We start from the raw sequence: 21057 nt of genomic DNA, 5'->3' as shown, positions 1-21057 counted from the left end.
TTTTTTTTTTTAGTTCTGCTCTCATTTTTAGTATTTGTTTTCTTCTGGTGCCTGAGGGTTTCTTTTGTTGCTCTTACTATTTGTCCAAGTTGTAAGGATAATTCGTTGATTTTGGCCTTTTCTTCTTTTTCTATGTGTGCGTTTATTTATATAAATTGACCTCTGAGCACTGCTTTCAAACTGTATCCCAAGGTTCTGATAAGAGGTGTTTTCATTCTCATTGGATTCTCTGAATTTTATTTATTCCATCGTTAATGTCTTCTATAATCCAGTCTTTTTTGAGCAGGGTATTGTTTAGTTTCCAAGTGTTGGATTTCTTTTCCCTGCTTTTTCTGTTATTGATTTTCCTTTTATGGCCTTATGGTCAGAGAAGATGCTTTGTAATATTTGTATGTGTTGTATTCTACTAAGGCTTGCTTTATAACTTAGTATGTGGTTTAGTCTAGAGCATGTTCCATGTGCTGTATAAAAGAAGATATAGTGTTCTGTATATGTCTATGAGGTCAAGTTGGTTGATTGTGGCATTTAGATCTTCCATGTCTTTATTGAGCCTCTTTCTGGATGTCCTGTCCTTCACCAAAAATGCTGTGTTGAAGTCTCCTAGTATTATTGTGGAGCTTTCTATCTCACTTTTCAGTGCTGTTAAAGTTTGTTTTATGTATCTTGCAGCCCTGTCATTGGGTGCATAAATATTTAATACGGTTATGTCCTCCTAATATGTTGTCCCTTTGATCATTAAATAGTGTCCTTCCTTATCCTTTCTGATGGATTTAACTTTAAAGTCTATTTTGTCAGAAATTAATATTGCCACTCCTGCTCTTTTTGATTCTTGTTTGCTTGATACATTTTTTTCCATCCTTTGAGTTTTATAGTTTCTTTGTGTCTCTGAGTCTAAAGTGTGTTTCTTGTAGGCGGCATATAGACAGATTGTGTTTTTTAATGCATTCTGCCACTCTTTGTCTATTTATTGGTGCATTTAGTCCATTTACATTCACCATAATTATGGATAGGTGTGAATTTAGTGCTATCACTTTGATGTCTTTTTTTGTGTGTTGACCATTTCCTTTTCCCACTTAATTTTATGTGCTTAGATTATCTTTATATATTGTCCTTTCCTCATATTCTTTGTTGTCAATTTGTTTCTGCTGAGTTTCTATTTTTTTCTTGTATTTTCTTTTTATGTGTAGGATAGTTTGTGTCCTTTGTGGTTACCTTATTATTTACCCGTATTTTTGTAAATTTAAACCTAACTTTTATTTCTTTATCTCGCCTTGTCTTCCTCTCCATGTGCGAGATCTATGACTACATTTCTTGATTCCTCCTTATTGTTTTAATGTTGTCTTCTTTTACATGATAACATCGCTGTTTCCCTGTTTTGAGCGTTTTTTTATCTTGATTTATTCTTGTGATTTCCCTGTCTGGGTTGACTTCTGATTGCTCTGCCCAGTGTTCTAGTCTTGGGTTGATACCTGACATTATTGATTTTCTAACCAGAGAAGTCCCTTCAGTATTTCTTGTAGTTTTGCTTTGGTTTTTATGAATTCCCTAAATTTCTGTTTATCTGGAAATGTCCTAATTTCACCTTCATATTCAAGAGACAGTTTTGCTGGATATATGATTCTTGGCTGGCAATTTTTTTTTCCTTCAGTGCTTTATATAAGTCATCCCATTGCCTTCTTGCATGCATGGTTTCTGCTGAGTAGTCCGAGCTTATTCTTCTTGAGTGTCCTTTGTAGGTGACTTTTTGTTTATCCCTGTCTGGTCTTAAAATTCTTTATCTTTGGTTTTGGCAATTTTGAATATAATATGTCTTTGTGACTTTCTTTTAATGTCTACCTTATATGAAGTTCGATGAGCATCTTGGATAGATATCTTCTCATCTTTCATGATATCTGGGAAGGTTTCTGCCAGGAAATCTTCAAGCACTCTCTCTGTATTTTCTTTTACCCCTCTGTGTTCTGGTACTCCAATCACTTGTAGGTTATTTCTTTTGATAGAGTCCCACATGATTCTTAAGGTTTCTTCATTTTTTTTAATTCTTTTTTCTGATTTTTCTTGAAATATATTGGTGACAACTTTTTTATCTCCAAGTTCAGAAATCCTGCCTTCCACTTGTTCAGTTCTGCTCCTCTGACTTCCTATTGAGTTGTCCACTTCTGTGATTTTATTGTTAATGTTCTGAATTTCTGATTGCTGGGTTTTTACTGGGTCTGTCTATGGATTTTTCCAGTTTATTAAATTTTTCATTACATTCCTCAATAATCTTTTTAATTTCTTCAACTGCTTCATCTGTGCGTTTTTTGGCTTGTTCTGTGTATTGCCTCATTTCCTCCCTGATGTCTTGAAGGTTTCTGTATATTAATCTTTTGTATTCTGACTCCAGTAATTCCAGGAAGGCACTTTCATTTAGAAGGTCCCTTTAGTCTTTGTTTTGAGAGGTTATTGAGGCGATCATGGTCTGTTTCTTTATGTGACTTGATATTGACTGTTGTCTCTGAGTCATTTATAAGTTATGGTATTAATTTATTTTATGTTTGCTTAGTATGCCATAGCTTCTGCCTTTGTTTTGTTCTGATATGCCCAAATAGGTTGCTTTAGTGAGCTAGCTTGATTATTTTCTCCTTTGGAGCTCTGGCGTCCTGTCCCCAGATGGCTAGAGTGTTATCACATATATCAGTGTAGGAGTCCTTTCATTTTCTTGTATGAATTCAGCTCAGGTGTTCAAGTAGCTGACCATGGAGTGTGTGGTACAGGCTCTGTCCTACAGTTTTAGAGGTGCAGAGGTGATTGGCGTAGGTAGTGGTATCTGGTTGCAGCAGGGTGTCATGGTCTGAACAAGGCAGAGGGCTGAGAATTGTCCGCCAAGTTTCTCTGAGGAAAGTGTGTCCCTGTTCCCTAGAGCATACAGGTGGGTGGGTTCTGCAGACAGACCATGGGCATCCAGTGTTTTTGGTTGTAAGGACTGGGAGGTACCAGTTATCCTTGGACCCCTGTCGTGGGTGGCTGGGTGACCTGAGTGGAGCCACCAGTCCTTAGGCTCCTGATGTGGGTAGGTGAGGACCCTGTTTAATAGGCAAAGCAATGTCAAACATCAAACAGCCACCTCTCCACCGTACAGCTTAAACAGTTGTAGTCTGCCAACAAGGGCCTATTCTCCTGAAATAGGCCCACACAGGTCTGTGCAGAGGGGAAAGGTACTCAAAGTCCGTGGACCTTTTATGCCTGAACAGAGGCTGCTTCTGTCTTGAGCTCCCCCGTTTAGTGGAACTGGCAAATTATCTTTTCCCCCAGTTGCAAATTTATTCCTTCTCCCAGGCCGGGAGGACGGCTCTAGGCGATCAGCAGGGCCTATCTCAGGCCTAGGAAAATCAGCTGCTGAAGTTGGCTTGGGGGGAGGACAGTAAAATATACACAAGTACTTAGCTTTTGCTGAGAGTGCCGTTCTTCTCTGGTTTCGGAGGTGTGAGTAGGCTTTGTGGGTGGCTGCTTCTCCCTGAGGAAACTGCGGCCAAATGCTAGTATCAACCTGCTGCAGCCGCTACCTGGAATGATGCCTGAAGGCTCCCAGCGATTCAGGTCTGGTAACTCCTCTTTTCCTCTGAACTGTCTCTTCCTCCCCCTCAGTTCGTTTTCTAACCTTGCCTTTGATGTTCAGGGCTCCTAGATTGTCATAAATATACTTGTTTCAATTGTTTTTTCAGGTCTTTTTCATATGCGGGCTTGCTGGAAGCATCTGTCCATTCTGCCATCTTGGCCCCGCCCCCTATTTTATTTTATTTTTAATGCCCTTTTCATGCAGAAAAAGCAGAAAGGATAATGTTTATTTCATTCTTTCCTTTTGTAGTCAGTTTTCCAAATACCCATTTAGTGTCCCAGTCATTTTCATGTGTATGTAATGAGGTTCTCTCTCTCTCTCTTCTTTCTCTTTCCATTGCTTCTTTCTCTTCTGTTCCTTTTCCTTTCTTTCTTGTGTGTCTCTTGTCTTTTGGTATGTTTATAAAGTGCTTGTTTTTTAATATAGTGTATGTGTTTTAATAAATTTTATTCTTTGATGAATTGTCCCATCTTTAACTAGTACACATTTCTTCATGTCCTTTTGACATAGCTCTATTAGTCTTTGATAGCTACCTAATTTTTGGCGCACAAATTGTATGAAAGTGTTCCTAACAGTCTCTTGCTCCCTTCTTCCTTCTAATTTATATGCATATCACAAGGTCGTTTTAGCTTTTAAAAAGCATTTTTAGCCCTATAGAAGCGTATTAACTTAAACATCCTTTTCCTTTGAATAATAGGATATCGCCCACCACCATTTTCAGAAAAGTTCTTTCTAGTAGTAATTGAAAAGGACAGCAATAATTACTCTACTCTCCATATGTGGCACCTTCATCTTAAATCTGTGCGGGCATGTTTAGGTAAGTGATTATATTTCAATTTACACTTAAATGATAGGAAATAAATTTGTTTCACTGAATATGCTTTAGGTTGGTTAATTGTTTAGAATGAAGATCCAGTGAAATATGTATATGTTGTACTTTTAATACTAGGTCACAAATCATTAATGAAACAGGCTTATCCTAAAAACAAACCAGTATGAGCACATTAGGCATTTTGAAAAAATATTTAAGTTTGATTGATTTCTTTTTTCAGTTAATATTTATAGATTGCCTATCATGGCTCTCTTCTAGATGTGGGTGTATAAATCAGGTTAGTCCATAGAATTAATATTGTAATTTTCTGTTGATTAACACATACTGTTGATAATAGTGTATATCAGCCTTAGCACCAGTAAGAGAAGTTGATTTGCTGTTCAGTAAAATAGGATTGAGCATCTGAAGCTTATAAGCTCAACTCTTTTTGTAAAACATTCAGAAATGTAATAGTGACAAAAATGATTTTAGCCATACTTTTGCTTTGCACATTCAGATTAATCTCTTAGTAAATTAGAACATTTGTTGTATGAAGTAAAGAAATTGATAATGGATTTTTTTTAAGCAAAATTTTACTTTTAAGAGATAATTATCAAAATGAAGAATTGCACAGATAGCCATCTCTAACTGAATCTAGTTTAAACGAGTTAATTCATAAAATGTTTAACAGATTTATAAAATGATTTTATTATTTTGGGTAATTATGTAGTTAGAGTTTATACACATTAAACATTTAATATTGTGAACAAATAATATTTTTTCTGTTTCCTTTGGATCCCATCCACATTGTTACTTAACTGTGTAAGTAACTGAAGTTCTAACTTGGCCTTGAACTGGCATTAGAAAAGGCAAATGATCTGATAGAAACTTTATCTATGCCTAGTTGAGCCTAATCTTGAGGAACAGGAATCCCAAAATTCTTTCAATGTCTTTGGGGTGATTCTTGGAGTTATGTATTGTTTCACAGCAGTATGAGAGAAGAGGGATCTAAAACTAGCACTTCAGGAAGAGAACGCTTAGACCACTAGAGAATATTTTCTAGAGTTGGACACAGAGCCAGGAATGGCTCTGGAGAAATTTATAGAGGTAGCAACAGGTCCCTGGGGCAACACCTTCTGTCCCTACTGCTTGTAAGGTAAGTGTCCTACTGCTGTTTCCCTAAAGGCAGGGCTAGTATAGAGTTGCTTGGTTACCCTGTTTGTGACATCAGTAAAGGCCACAAACAGCATGATTATAGTAGAGGCAAACATGTAATTTATACTCTCTTCAGCTATGACAGAAAGCATGTATCTTTTGATTCTAGCATACACAGCCAAGAACACATGAATTTGTCACTGTGTTGGATATCCTGGTGGAGGATGAAATGATAGGCTTAAATTTAGATGGGGAAGGAAACTTAATACATGTTCATTACCTCCTTGATGCCTAAAAAAGGTGCTATACATGTGAGATAGATATTATCTCCATTTTACTAATGGAATAAATTTAAGTAACGTGACCAAGTCCCCAACTAGTTTGTCACAGGAACAAGTTTCACATTCAGGTCTTCTGACTTTAAGGTCTTTACTTCTTTTTTCGCTCTTGTTTTCTTTTTAAGATGGGATATGTATGAGAAAATTGCTTGGTTTATAAGAAGACAAATTATGTAGCTCAACCTTATTTTGCAGATGAGAAAATAAGTGACGTGCCTTGCTTTAGGAAACACACCTAGTTAGTGACAGTGCCAGGATTAGGATCGCTGTCTTCTGACCACTGATTCAAGTTTGTAGTGTTATTCCATTTTACAAAAAAATGTTGTCATGTTTCTTACCGAGTGGGCTGCCATTTATATGATAGACTGACATTCACCAGAAGCAAAAAGGGGTCAATATTTTATCACCTCTCAGGCATTCTGTTGTTCTGTGAGGATGAACAAAGCAGTAAGACATCCTCCATGGCCTTGATGAATTTGTAGTTTAATGGAGGGAGATAGTACACAAATTTAATGCAGTGTATCTTTCAGGTGTCACAGAAGCATAGATTAGTGAATCTGTTTAGAGATTACACTCTTATATGAAAGCTGGTAACTCGTTGGAAGAAGATGAAAGTCAATATGCCTTACAAAGCCAGTCAATTAATACTATAATTTGTTTGGAACTTTTATTTTTTGTGTTCATTGTCTTTTTTGAGTATTTGATGGTTAAGAGGCTGGTATTCTAGTGTCTTCTCTGCCACTAGCTAATTATATGACTTTAGGGAAGTCATGAAGGTCTCCAAGTTTAAAATTTTTCACCTGTTAAGTGATGCAGTAAATTGTTATTTCTCAAAGTTTGATTCATGACCCATCTATTACAGAATCACCTGTACTACTTTAAAAAAATACAGATATCTGGGATCCACCCCAAATCAGCTAAATCAGCATCTCTGTGGTTAGGCCCAGGGATCTGCATGTTAGTTAACAAGTTTCTCAAGATTGAGAACACTGGGCTAGATAACTTAAGGTTTTGCCAGCTGTTGTATATTGTGGTTTTTTTCTGACAGTATTCCTGTGACAGCGTTGATGATGCTAAGAAAGAGTAAAATAGCTTAAAAAAAAAAAAAAAAAGTATATCAGGGTAACTAGGCGAAAGTCTGAAGGTTGACTTTGTCTCCAAAATACTTTTAAGAGACCATGTATAAAATAATTTAGCTGATGTGTATAGTGATTATAATAATACATTTCACAATTGATTTTCAAAGCCAAAACTGCAGAAGGTGTTTCGTCAGACAGTCTGCTTTCAGTCCCTGGACAGCAGGATGTAGACTTCTCTCCAGAAACCTCTCCTAGTGTGAGCCACATGCCACATTCCTCATCAATTGCCAATCTTCAAACTGCTAGTAAACTTATTCTGAACTCTAGAGTGGTATATAGCCAGCCCCTTGACCTCCCAGAAGGAGTTGAAGTAATAAGAGCAACACCTTCAGCAGGTAAGGTAACTAAGAGTAGCCAGTTGTAGCTGACAGTGATCTTCAGTGTATCAAGTGGACAAGCTCTTCTGAAATATGCACTGTGTTGACATTGAAATAAAGGTTTATTTTCTAGCAATGATATATCTGTTTAGAAACAGATTTCTTTGTTAGAAATAATTTCTTGTGGTAAATGCTGTCATCTTGACAGAAGATAGTATAAATATTTTAATGTGAGGTTTCTTCCCTGAACTTCCATTTCCTATAAATAGGAATACTATGATGGTAATATTGCAAAGAACAAATATACTTATCTTTGAATCATGGAACCTTTTTTAAAATTAAGCCTTTTTATCAACATTGTGCTAATTATGTCTCACTTTCATTTAGTGTGTTTGAACAAGTGTTGCAAGGGTTGACATATTTTGGGGAAAAATATAAAAGAGTATACTGGTAGCTTGGCTCACCTGGAATGATGCTGAGTTCAGCAAGGTAGATAAGATAGTTTGGAGGGACTGGCGGCAGTATTTTAAATGATCTGTCACTTGTAGAATTCTCATTGGGGATCATAGAATAGTTTTTTTGGGGAACCAAAATTGGGAATTCAAGACCATTCTAATTTTTAGTGAATGGTCTTGAGTATGGAAATTCTCTTTTCATCCCCAAGACAGGTTTGAATTCAGAGTTGGAAGGATCACATTGAGAAGCATTTACTCAGGGCTTTTGTACCAGGTGCAGATGTAGGCTAATTTTTTAATCTTTCAGAATATTTTGAAGTTTGGGGGATACTCAGATAAGTTTATTGGAGCTGATAATAATAAATTATATTTTGTATAGGACTTTATAAAAACACTCTAGTAACACTCCAAAGGAAATGGGAACATGATCCCTATTATTTGGAAAAATAGTTGTAGATGTTTAAGTGACCTAACAATACCTGTTATGAAGGAATTGATGGACTGGAACTTGAGCCCAGACGTTCTGATCCCAAACCTTAATCGTCATTATCCCTCATTTTATAGTGGAGAATAGTGTTAGTCTTTGGCAGGCAGGAATAAATATGGGGGTTCTTCTTCAGTGTGAAGGGAGAATAAATTAAACTCTGCAAAATGGGTGAGCTCTAATAGCCTGTTTAGCTGTCTGAAAACAGTTTGATGGTAGGAGTAGATCTGGGGTCTGGATTTTTCAAGGAGAGGTTAGGGGTGTTTGAAGGACACATTGAAATGACTACTTAAGCCTTTATGATGAAAGTGATAAAAATAGACAATGAAAATCCAGTGAACATGTTGTGGTAAGGAGCCCTGGTGGTGCAGTGGTTAAGAGATGGGCTGCAAACCAAAAAGCTGGCAGCTCAAATCTATTAGCCGCTGTTGGAAACACCATGGGGCAGTTCTGGTGAAGTCATATATATTTATGGCAGGTAACAGATTAAGGGTGAATTGTTTCATTGCTTTTGAATTTTATTTTAATTAAATGTTTGCCTCATTTAAATTTAATTACCTAAAAACAAGTTACAGTATTGTTACTGCGTATTTTGATTTCACCAAAGGGCTGTTCAAGACTTCTATAGCTGCCTTGGCCAATGGATGTTTAATGCAGGAAAAATGGCGGGACACTAGCTAGGAGGGCATTGCAGAGTTATCCTGGAGAAGCTGATAGCGGCCTTGAATTTATCACATTCTGAGAATTGCTTATCATATTATTTTGTGGTTCCATTTTTATGACTATCTGCTTTATCTTTTTTAAGGCCATCTGAGTTCTTCTTCAATTTATCCAGTGTGTCTTGCTCCTTATCTGGTGGTTACAACTTGTTCTGACAATAAAGTACGCTTCTGGAAATGTTGCATGGAAACCAACTCACAATGTTTCAGTGATGAGAAAGAAACCTATCATTGGAGGAGATGGCCCTTGTTGAATGATGAAGAAGAAGATAATAGTAGTACAGTGAGCATTGTGGGAAGACCAGTTGCTGTTAGCTGTTCATACACAGGTCGCCTTGCTGTGGCTTACAAACAACCTATCCACCACAATGGTTTTGTTTCTAGAGAATTTTCCATGCATGTTTGTATATTTGAATGTGAATCTACAGGAGGGTCAGAATGGGTTTTAGAACAAACAATTCATCTTGATGATTTGGTTAAGGTTGGGAGTGTACTTGATTCAAGGGTCAGTGTTGACAGCAACCTGTTTGTATATAGCAAATCAGATGCATTTTTGAGCAAGGATAGATACCTTATTCCAAATATAAAGCATTTAGTACATTTGGACTGGGTCTCAAAAGAAGATGGTTCCCACATTCTCACAGTGGGGGTTGGTGCTAATATATTCATGTATGGGCGGCTTTCAGGAATTGTGACTGAGCAAACCAACAATAAGGATGGAGTAGCTGTCATTACTTTACCACTAGGTGGTAGTATCAAGCAAGGAGTTAAGTCGAGATGGGTTCTTCTTAGATCTATAGACTTGGTATCTTCCGTTGATGGTACACCTTCACTGCCTGTTTCTCTCTCTTGGGTAAGAGATGGGATATTGGTAGTGGGAATGGACTGTGAGATGCATGTCTATGCACAGTGGAAGCATGCTGTCAAATTTGGAGACGTTGAAACTGATAGTCCTGATGCAGAAGAGACAGCAATACGAGATCATTCTGCCTTTAAGTCTAATATGTTGGCAAGAAAAAGTATTGTTGAAGGAACAGCTGTGGCTGATGATGTTTGTTTTTCACCAACTGTAGTTCAAGATGGTGGCTTATTTGAGGCTGCACATGTACTTTCCCCCACTCTTCCACAGTATCATCCAACTCAACTGTTAGAATTGATGGATTTAGGGAAAGTTCGAAGGGCTAAAGCCATTCTCTCTCATTTAGTAAAATGTATTGCAGGTGAAGTTGCAATAGTTAGAGATGCTGATGCTGGAGAAGGAACTAAGCGACATCTCTCTCGAACCATCAGTGTGAGTGGCAGTACAGCAAAGGATACAGTCACCATAGGAAAAGATGGTACTCGAGATTATACCGAGATAGACTCTATTCCTCCACTACCACTACATGCACTGCTTGCTGCAGATCAAGATGCAACCTACAGAATTTCAGAAGAAAGTACAAAAATACCACAGAGCTACAAAGATCATACCAAAAGTCAACCAGAGGATCAGTATTCGGAGCTCTTCCAAATCCAGGATATAACAACAGATGATATTGATTTAGAGCCAGAAAAGAGAGAAAACAAATCAAAAGTAATAAATTTTTCCCAATATGGACCAGCTTACTTTGGCCAAGAGCATGCTAGGGTACTTTCAAGTCACCTTATGCACTCAAGTCTACCGGGCCTTACTCGTTTAGAACAGATGTTCCTTGTAGCTTTGGCTGATACGGTGGCAACCACCAGTACTGAGCTTGATGAAAATGGAGATAAGAGTTACTCAGGTAAGTATCCTCACTAAAAATGTGTAAAGTTATCATTAGAAGAAATATTTGTATTGTCTATATAATGACTCAAATGTTGAATTACAGCCTTTCTTTCAAATGTTGGGAGGAAAAGACCTCCTTAATAGACAATTACTATTACATAATATGCTTAGTTGCAAAAGAAAAGGCAATTGGGGCAGGCTGTGACTTGTGCATATAACTTCATGAATTTGTGATGATCGTGTGCATTCTCACATGAGTTTTTATACTGAAACCTTTGTGTGATTTTGGGTAGACAGTCCCTTGTTTCCCAAACAGACGTATTTCTATGTGTGTATGTGTGTTTTTTCCTTTTAGTAATAATGATGGCCTCTTTTATTAATTTTAGTGTAGAGTCATGAGGCTCGCAGGGACCTCATGGGCGCAACTTGTTCATCTTTCTATTTCTAGGTATAAATTGTTTTTTACAGTTAACCAATTTTCTCTAAAAAGTCTCTTGGGAAAGAGGTTTTCATACATTTTAATGTAATATGTGTCTTGCCTAATTCATCCTGTAACCAGAAAATTTTTGGCTTCCTTCTATAACTAGATTCCATTCTTTTTTATGCAGATAGTTGAAGTTAATGGTGCTCATTATAAAGGATGGCATTAGCAAAGGAAACCAAAAATTATTGATCATTCATTCATTCAATAAATATTGTGGAGGAGGGAAAAATTGCTATGCGCCAGGCATTTCATGTACTTTATCATATTTAATTATCACAACAAGTAGGTAACTATTATTATGTCTAACTTTATAGATGAAGACACTGAGCCTTAGTTTAAGTGCCTCATCTAAGATCACACAGGTATCAAGTGGTAGAGCTGGGATTTGTATGTGGACAAATCCTTGCCTTCAAGCTTGTACTCTTTTAACTGTTTCACAAGATTTCCAAATTGGGAAAAAAGGCTGTTCCTTAAAGCCAGCTGGATTGTATATCTTCTTATAGGTCTACACCCTTATGCTGTATCCCCAAAGCTTTCTCTTCTGTAGATTAAAATAACTAGAGGTCTTAGAGGGTTTTGCCTCTGATCTAATAGCTTAATTAAAAAAAAAAAAAACCTAATCATTGTGAAGTTGTACGTAATAGAGCAGGATCCTCCCCAAAATAGCCTTAAACCTTTGTTGCATAGTTAATATGTATTAGAATTTTTTCCTCTGGGTCATTAAAAAAAGTAGGCATGACAAAATTTCTGAAAAATGGGTTAAACATGCTGATACAAAATTATGTAATTGACCAGGTAATATAAAGATAGCTTATCCTGGTCACAGTGGACATTCATGAGGTAGATACGGCAGGAAATTGAAGCTCAAATATAAAGTGAGTTGTACATCTCAGAAAATGAAGTCTTCCTGTTGTTCAGGTGAGACAGCTTGGAGACATTCTTGACTCTGCTTTCTCTTACACCACATATCCAGTCCATTGGCAAATGCTGTCAGTTCTACTATATCCAGAGTCCAGTCATTTCTCATCACTTCTGCTGCTACTACTCTAGTCCAAGTCATTGTTACCTGCTGCCTAATTTATCGTCTTTCCCCTAACTGCTTCTGTTCTTGCTACCCTAGTCTGTCCTTTGCCTAGTAGCCAGTGATCCTTTTAGAACAAAATGATATTAAGTCTTTCCTCTGCTCAACATGCACCGGGGACCTTCTATCTCACTGTAGAATAAAAGCCAAAATCCTTATAAGACCCTACATGATCTGTACTCATTCCTGATCTACTATTTTGGCCTCCTTGCTGTCCCACAAACATACTAAGCACACTCCTGTCTTCAGAATTGTACACTCACAGTTCCCTCTTCTTCCACATTTATACCTCCTCAGATTGCTTCTGAAATGTTACCTTATGGGAGAGTTCTCCCCTGGCCACCCTATATAAAATAGAACCCTCCTACTCCAGCACAACCTGTCTCCTAATCCTGATTTACTTCTCTCCATAGCATTAATTTCCAGTAGATATACTATATGTTGGTTTATTGTTTGTCTCTGCCTCCTAAAATGTAAGCTCCATGGACTGGGGGTTTTTCCTTATTCACTGCCCTTTTTCCTGTACCTAAAATGTGCCTTCCATGTAGTAGATGCTTAATTTGTTGAACGTATAGGTATAAAAAAAAAAAATAGGTATATGTAGGTAATAAAAAGCAAAGTTGGGACTTGAACTTTGGAAATTTAAAAATATTTTCTTGTAGAAAATATTATTTGATTCAACACTTTTTTTTTTTTTTTTTATGTGGCTCTTGCTGGTCTAGGTGCTGTCAATGCTTTTGCACTGCTTCTATCCAGCAATGGCTATAGAAACCAAAAAACCTGCTGCCGTCGAGTCTATTCCGACTCATAGCGATCGCTAAAGTTTTCATTAAATGTGTCCCACTTGTATATATGTTCGTTCAGCTTTTGACTAAAAGTACAATTGTGGAGCCAAGGTTATACAAAGTTGTATCTTTAACCTTGTAATGCTGACTAGCCTGGGAAAATAAAATCTCAAACCTTTGGTAGTATCATTTCAGTTGAGCTAAGCAGCCTAGAAAATGTTACCTTTTTAATTATATAACAAATGTTTCACTTTAGTTACATAATTTCTGTCTTTAAATCTCATCTGAATTCATGTAGGAGACATTTTAAAACTTGTCAATGTGTTTTTTATTAGATTTCAAGATTTCATTTCTTATAAGTATAAATGCTATTATCTGTAATGAGTTAATTATATTTTCTCCAATCATTTTTCATTTAGGAATTCTTGTAATTCACGTTTTTTGGGAAAAGACACTGAAGGTTTACAAAGGAGTACACTAAAAATTATCCCTATATTTTGAGATAAATTATCATTGCTAAGTTTATTTTCTAACTTACATAGGTTTGTGGTCTGTTGCATTCCTTTTTCCTTAAATATTTTCTGTTTAAATCACAGGCAGAGACACATTGGACGAGTGCGGGTTGAGATACTTGTTAGCTATGCGCTTGCACACGTGCCTTTTAACTTCGCTCCCTCCTTTATACCGAGTGCAGCTACTTCATCAAGGTATTCCCCTTCTCGTTTGAAACTTTGCACAACTTTTATTTAGTATTGGAGTGATGGGTGTATTCGTATTTGTGTATAAGCATAAGATAAATCCTTATATGCGTATCTGTCACTGGCCTTAAGATCTTCCTGGTCACAGAGTAGCCATTTACCATTGTCCTATACGTCCTGCAGCTCTAGTCTGTGACTTTTGCTCATCTAGCTGAATATTTCTCAGACTTTGCTTGCTAAAAAAATACGTAGTAGCTTAGGGAGAAAATATGGCATGTCAGGTTGTAACCCACAGTGGCTCTTTACAAAATGGCCCTGAATTTCTCCGGTGTCTAATGTTTTATCTTTAAAATTTATGTAAATTTTGCTCTACTTGTTATTATTTGTGTTTATTTTAATATAAGCATTATGTTCTACCTTATCTGCCAGTAAGTAAAGCTGATGTTTCAGTAAGATCTCCCATATTATTGCAGTGGATTTGCATTCTTTCAGCACAGAGCCATACACCTTGATTAGAGACAAGGATTTGTATCAGCCCTCTTACTTATAGATTAAAAAAATGAATATAGAGCTTAAAGTCGCCTACCCAGGTTATAGGGGTATTTATTAGAGGGGTTGGAATTAGAATCCCAATCCAGTGCTCTTTTCATTAGATTATATCCCTTTAGAAACCAACATTTTGGACACAGTTCCATAAAATATACGTTAGTATTGTAGGACCTAGAATACCAGGCTTAATAGACTATTATTCTTACATGGCACTTACACCTTGCCCTCAGCAAATGTTCTTTGAACATTTTAAACAGTTGTCTAGCATTCTGTCATGTGCCTAAACTATATTTCATCTATTCAATCCTTTATTCTTGAAACATTTCAACTTTGCTGGTTTTTTTTTTTCCTCCTATTTGAATTATCACTACACTGAATGACTTTAAAATATGTGTGTATATTTCTGATTGTTTTCTCATGTTAGTCTTTTAGGAATGAAATTGCTAAATCAAAGTATGTGAAAATTCTTAACTCTTGATAAATATTACCAAAATGCCCTTCAGAAAGACTGTGCTCATTTACATTCCCAGAAGCGATGTTTGATGATGCCAAACTCAATGTTTGCCAACATTCAGTGGACAGATAGATGGATGGATGGATGAATGGATGGACGGATAGATAAATAGCTGCCGTTGAATTGAGTCAACACATGGTGATCTTATGTACAACAGAATGAACTGGTGCCTAGTCCTGTGTTATCCTCACAATTACTGGCATGTTCAAGTCCATCATTGAGGCTATTGTGCCAGTCCATTTCACTGAGGGGTCTCCCTTGCCCTTGCTGACCCTCTTCTTCACCAAACATTGTATCTGCCTCCAGCGATTGACCCCTCCTGATGATGTGTCCAAAGCAAGCAAGTCGGACAGTATTTTGTTGTGATCCATAAGATTTTCATTGATTAATTCTTGGAAATAGATCACCAGGCCTTTCTTCCTAGTCTGTCTTAGTCTGGAAATTCTGCTGAAAGTTGTCCACTGTAGGTGACCCTGTTGGTATTTGAAATAATGGTGTCATGGCTTCTAGCATCACAGCAACGTGTAAACCACTACAGTATGACAGACTGACAGATGAGTAGGTGGTAACCAATATTTGATAACTATCATTTAAACAATATATACCATTTTAAACAAAAAAACCCAAACCCAACTCATAGGGATTCTACAGGACAAAGTAGTACTGCCCTGTAGGGCTTCCAAGGCTGTAATCTTTACAGAAGCAGACTGCACATTTTTCTCCCACAGAGCAGCTGGTGGGTTCCAATGACCGATCTTTCAGTTAATAGCTGGAGTCTTAATCACTGCATCACCAGTGCTCCTTCATATGCCATTTAGATAGGTGTGGAAAGTGATATCTCAATATTCTTTTACATTTTAGTTTTAAGTGGTAGTCAGATGGTACTGAATTGTTAAATGACAATTGTGTACATTGCCTAGAGTGATTCTAACATTAAATTTCTAAAGCTTTGTCAAGTTCTGTTTTCCCTTTGACTACAGTTAAAGCAGTAGAGATGAGACCTGATAGAGGTTGTAGGTGATGGTCCTGGGAGCATTTTTCAGGGAAAAAGTTAAGTAGCCAGTATATAGATTAAAAAAAAAAAAACTAAGAAGTGCAGAGAATGGCCTGCCATTGATAGGTAAAAATAAGTACTTGCTGGTATTCCTCTTCTTTTCTTGTTGATACTTTTTCCACCTGTAATAGTTAGGTTTCCAAATACATTCACTGCTCTCTTAATCTTGCTTTCTGAACCTGATTCCTCTGACATGCCTCTATACATTTTTGTTTTCTCTTAATCATACTCTTCAAAAATTTAATTAATTAAATTTTATTTAAGGGTATAGAATGTAATATATTTTATGTTAATCTTTTGAATTATAAATTTTAGTCAGCAAAAGTATGCATTTTGCATTGCCACGTAGTAAGTTTCTGGAACATTGTCAGTTATTTGATGCATGATTATTTATTAAGCCTTACTAAGATTTAAATAGTGAGAAAATTAATGTCTTTTAGTTCTGAAAAACCACAAATTAATGCTATCAAATTTTTCCCATTCTTTTCCCCTGAATTTGTAGTGGCAGCCAAGGCTTGTTTCATTAGTTTTATGATATGATATCAAATACAGTTATCGATAAATGTTGTTACTAAGTGCCGTCCAGTCGGTTCCGACTCGTAGCGACCCGTTATACAACAAGGATGAAACACTGCCCAGTCCTGTACCATCCTCACAATCGTTGCTAGGTTTGAGCCCATTGTTGTAGCCATTGTGTTAATCCATCTCATTGAGGGTCTTCTTCTTTTTCAATGACCCTCTACTTTATCAGGTATAATGTCCTTCTCCAGGGACTAGTCCCTCCTGATAACATGTCCAAAGTATGTGAGACGTAGTCTTGCCATCTTCACTTCCAAGGAGCATTCTGGCTGTACTCATTTGAAGGCAGATTTGTTTGTTCTTCTGGCAGTCCGTGGCATATTCAGCATTCTTCACCATCACCATGACTCAAAGGCATCAATTCTCCTTCAGTCTTTCTTATTCATTGTCCAGCTTTTGTATGCATATGAGGCGATTGAAAATAGCATGGCTTGGGTCAGGCTTACCTTAGTCCTCAAAGTGAGATCTTTGCTTTTTAACACTTTTAAGAGGTCTTTTGCAGCAGATTTGCCCAATGCAAATCAAATGTTGGTTTATTTCTTGACTGCTGCTTCCATGGGTGTTGATCGTGGATCCAAGTAAAATGAAATCCATGGCAACGTTATTTTCACCATTTATCATGATGTTGCTTATCGGTCCAGTTACGAAGACTTTTGTTTTCTTTATGTCGAGGCGTAATCCATACTGAGGGCTGTGGTCTTTGACCTTCATCAATAAGTGCTTTAAGCCCTCTTCACTTGCCACAGCAAGGTTGTGTCATCGGCATATCGCAGGTTGTTAATGAGTTTTCCTCCAATCCTGATGCCGCATTCTTCTTCTTCTCGGATTATCTGCTCAGCAAACAGACTGAATAAGTATGGTGAAAGAATATGAGCCTGACACACACCTTTCCTGATTTTAAACCACGCAGTATCCCCTTGTTCTGTTTGAACGACTCTCTCTTGGTCTGTGTACGGATTCTGCATGAGCACAATTAAATGTTCTGGGATTCTCATTCTTCTCTGTTGCATAGTCAATAAAACACAGGTAAACATCTTTCTCATAGTCCTTGCCTTCAGTCAAAATCTGTCTGACATCAGTAATGATATTCCTCATTCCATGTCCCCTTCTGAATCCAGCTTGAATTTCTAGCAGTTACCTATAGTTGGTAGCAATAGGAAATTTAAAAGATTTAATATTGAAAATGGTCATAATAGTTTTTCCTTTTATAATTTCAAAAGGAATTATTATGAAGCAGCAATTATTAGGAAAGTTTAAAAGTACATGTGAAATCTATGTAATAGTGGTTTCTGAAAAAAATTACATGCAGTGATATTGATGGCCTTATAGTATTGAGAGGCCTGTGTTATGACTGTCACTGACCTCGGAAATTTCTCCTTCTAAAATGGATTTGTATATATGGCTACTTGGACTAGTCTCACTTCTTTCCAAGGCTCCCTGAATTTCTCCCAGCATTCCTACTATTTGTTCCCATTCTGTGTTGTTCCCTTCCCTCATGGTTCTTCTTCACCTGATCTGTTATCAGTAGCTAAACTATTGATAAAAACCTACTTGTACTTGCAAGTCTGATGGTATAACTAAGCCCATTTACTGTCTCTAGCCCTGGTGGCTTAGTGGTTAAGAGCTCGGCTGCTAACGAAAAGGTCAGCAGTTCAAATCTACCAGCTGTTCCTTGGAAACCCTATGGGGCAGTTCTGCTCTGTCCTATAGGGTCGCTATGAGTTGGAACTGACTCAACAGCACCTATCAACAACAGTACAGCTTAGATCCATCTGTCAGTATTCCACTAGGGCAAAAAAGAATTTGCCATATAGCATCAGTATTAGGCAGCTAAGGAGTCCCCGGGTGGCACAAATGGTTAAACGCTAGACTACCAACTGAAAGGTTGACGATTCAAACCCGTCTAGAGGTGCCTTGGAAGTATGGCCTGACAGTGTGCTTCTGGAAGGTCACACCCTTGAAAACCCAATGGAGCAGTTGTACTCTACACATACGGGGTTACCATGAGTCAGAATGAACTCAGCGGCAACAGACGACAACGCTAAACAGCTAAACTTTTAGCCCAGGGTACTAACGGCCTTGTGACTGTGACTTACCTCTGATAGTCCCTGCAACTTTTGTGAAGTTTAGAGCTTTCTTTGATGTGATATTTAGCTCCGTGGCTAGAGGGTTTGAATGGAACAGTTTTCAGTCTTCAGTACTAAAGGATGTGGTCCTCAAGGAAGTGAAGCTGAAAAAGCACCAAGGTACGTGGCCCAAGTGCTTTTGATTTGACCCAGGCTTTTGCTGTTGATGAGTTTGGTGTACTTAGATGTAAATGTATTAAACAGTTCAATATTGAAATATTTTTTTTTCCAGTGGTTAAGTTTTAGCGTCTCTATTTTTGTAGGAAAAAAGCACATACATTTGGGCAGAAGATGTTTTGGTTTTGTGCTCTTGTATTCAGAAGCTTGTGGTTTAAAATTCTGAATAATAGCAGATTTCCTTTTATTCTTTCTTTCTACTTGAAAATTCTTTGCAGAATGAATAAATATATGACTGTGAAAAACTGTTTTTTGATACTGTTCTGAAGGTTATTATTTCGTATTTCCAATGTAGGTGTGTCTACATGCCATTTCGCCTGGGCTTTTCATTCTGAGGCTGAGGAAGAACTGATTAATATGATTCCTGCAATTCAGAGAGGGGACCCTCAGTGGCCTGAGTTAAGAGCTATGGGAATAGGTTGGTGGGTCAGGAATATTAACACTCTTCGAAGATGCATTGAAAAGGTAACTTGACTTTATTGAATTATGAAGTTAAAAAAAGCATTTTCTTAAAGGAAAAAAAATTATCTTCTAGAAAAGGAGAATAAATACTTGTAGTGGGGAGTTGGTTTGTGTATCTTGAGACTGTGAGAATTTTTTAAATAAAATTTTTTAGAGATTCCAAAAACTTGACCTTTATGAAACATCTATGCAGTTTGATGGCAGTTGTCTTTTGCTATATATGCCTATGGAACAGCAGTGTTTTTTGCAATCAGTTGAGGTGTGTCCTAGTTTAAGAAAATATGAAAATCTAAATTTAGAAAATAAACAAGTTCATGTCAGTTATTTACATTACATAGAAAGATCATTATTTTTATAGGAAGCGTTCTCTGCATGGTTATTTAATAAATAAAAAATTTTTAATAAATATTTAATAAATAGCACTCTTAAAATATCATTCAATAAAAACAGTTTTGATTTATGTGCACTTTAAGAACATACCTGTGGCAGCACATAAAACATGCTATTTTTTTAACTGCCTAGAGATAACCTTTATTAATATTGTAAAATTAAAAAGTACATTTTACTTCAACAGAAGAAAAACCTTTGAAATGAAACTAAAGAATTTGAACTTCAGATAACTGTTTTCTGCAATGCAAGCATTATTGATTTCTAACTAAATTAAATTTCCAATTAAAAATTGGAAATCACTCAAACGTTAAGAGATTAGGGATGAACATTTTTAAAAAATTAGTTGTTTCTTAGTGACTTCTAAATTTGCAAGTTATTTTCAGTTAGTAAAGCTTACTTCGGATACTAGTGTTTTTTATATTCCACTAATTGTTTAAATCCATACTGTATTTTAGTTTGTTTCATATTTAGGCCATAATTTTCCTTTATGCATATTTATCTGGAGTTTCTAATTGTCTTTCTCTTCTCTGGTTGACTTGAAGAAACTTAAATCCTCAGCAGTTACGCAGCATGCTGTAGTGTACTTCTTGATTCTTAATTATTCAGTTTGGTCATGTTGTCCTCTTTGTTGCTGAAGATGTTTTTCACCAAGCTCTTTGTCCTACTGTTTAATTTTAAGTAAGTATAGGCTTTCTGGCTAGGATTTCTTGCAATCACATATTTGGATTACTGGTTCCATTTCCTGTATCCCAAGTCTACTTCTTTTTTTGGATTCATTTCCAATTTTTCTAGAGTTTTTTTTTCTTCTTTTTTGTTATGCTTTAAGTGAAAGTTTACAGTTCATATTAGTTTCTCATACAAAAATGTATACACACATTGTTATTTGACCCTAGTTGCTCTCCCTATAATGTGACAGCACACTCCTCCTTTCCACTCTGGATTTCCCATGTCCATTCAACCAGCTCCTGTGCCTTTTTGCCTTATCTCCCCTTTAGACAGGAGTTGCCCATTTAGTCTTATGTATCTACTTGAGCTAAGAAGCTCACTCCTCATGAGCATCATTTCTGTCTTACAGTCCAGTCTAATCTTTGTCTGAAGAGTTGACTTCAGGAATGGTTTTAGGTTTGGGCTAACAGAGAGTCTGGTGGCCATGTCTTCTGGGGTCCCTCCAGTCTCAGACCATTAAGTTTGGTATTTTTACTAGAATTTGAGTTCTGCATCCCACTTTTCTCCTGCTCCGTCAGGGACTTTTGTTGTGTTCCCTGCCAGGGTGGTCCTTGGTGGTAGCCGGGCACCATCTAGTTCTTTTGGTAAAACATGCTATTTTTTAAGACAGTTTTTCAGAACCAGTTTTTGGTAGTTTTTACTTGATAAAGATTCCTTTTAAGAAAAAAAATC

At 36.9% G+C, this 21057-nt stretch overlaps 1 protein-coding gene across 16 annotated transcripts in view; it reads left to right on the top strand.

The window, feature by feature from the left end:
- The window catches only part of DMXL2 (Dmx like 2), a 228420-nt gene that overhangs the window by 123686 nt on the left and 83677 nt on the right, over positions 1-21057 (top strand). For all 16 annotated transcript variants that reach the window (XR_010323573.1, XM_064295218.1, XM_064295214.1 and 13 more), the window contains 5 exons: positions 4293-4412; positions 7146-7373; positions 9100-10776; positions 13707-13817; positions 19103-19272. Coding sequence is in view for 15 of the 16 variants with exons in the window: in XM_064295218.1 (XP_064151288.1) it covers positions 4293-4412; positions 7146-7373; positions 9100-10776; positions 13707-13817; positions 19103-19272 (2306 nt within the window). In the remaining variant the exon portion in view is untranslated. The remainder of the gene's footprint in view (positions 1-4292; positions 4413-7145; positions 7374-9099; positions 10777-13706; positions 13818-19102; positions 19273-21057) is intronic.

The sequence above is a fragment of the Loxodonta africana genome, chromosome 12, assembly GCF_030014295.1.
Source record: "Loxodonta africana isolate mLoxAfr1 chromosome 12, mLoxAfr1.hap2, whole genome shotgun sequence".
NCBI lineage: Eukaryota > Metazoa > Chordata > Mammalia > Proboscidea > Elephantidae > Loxodonta > Loxodonta africana.
Note: the sequence above shows the minus strand (reverse complement) of the source record. Positions and strands in the feature narration are given on the sequence as shown.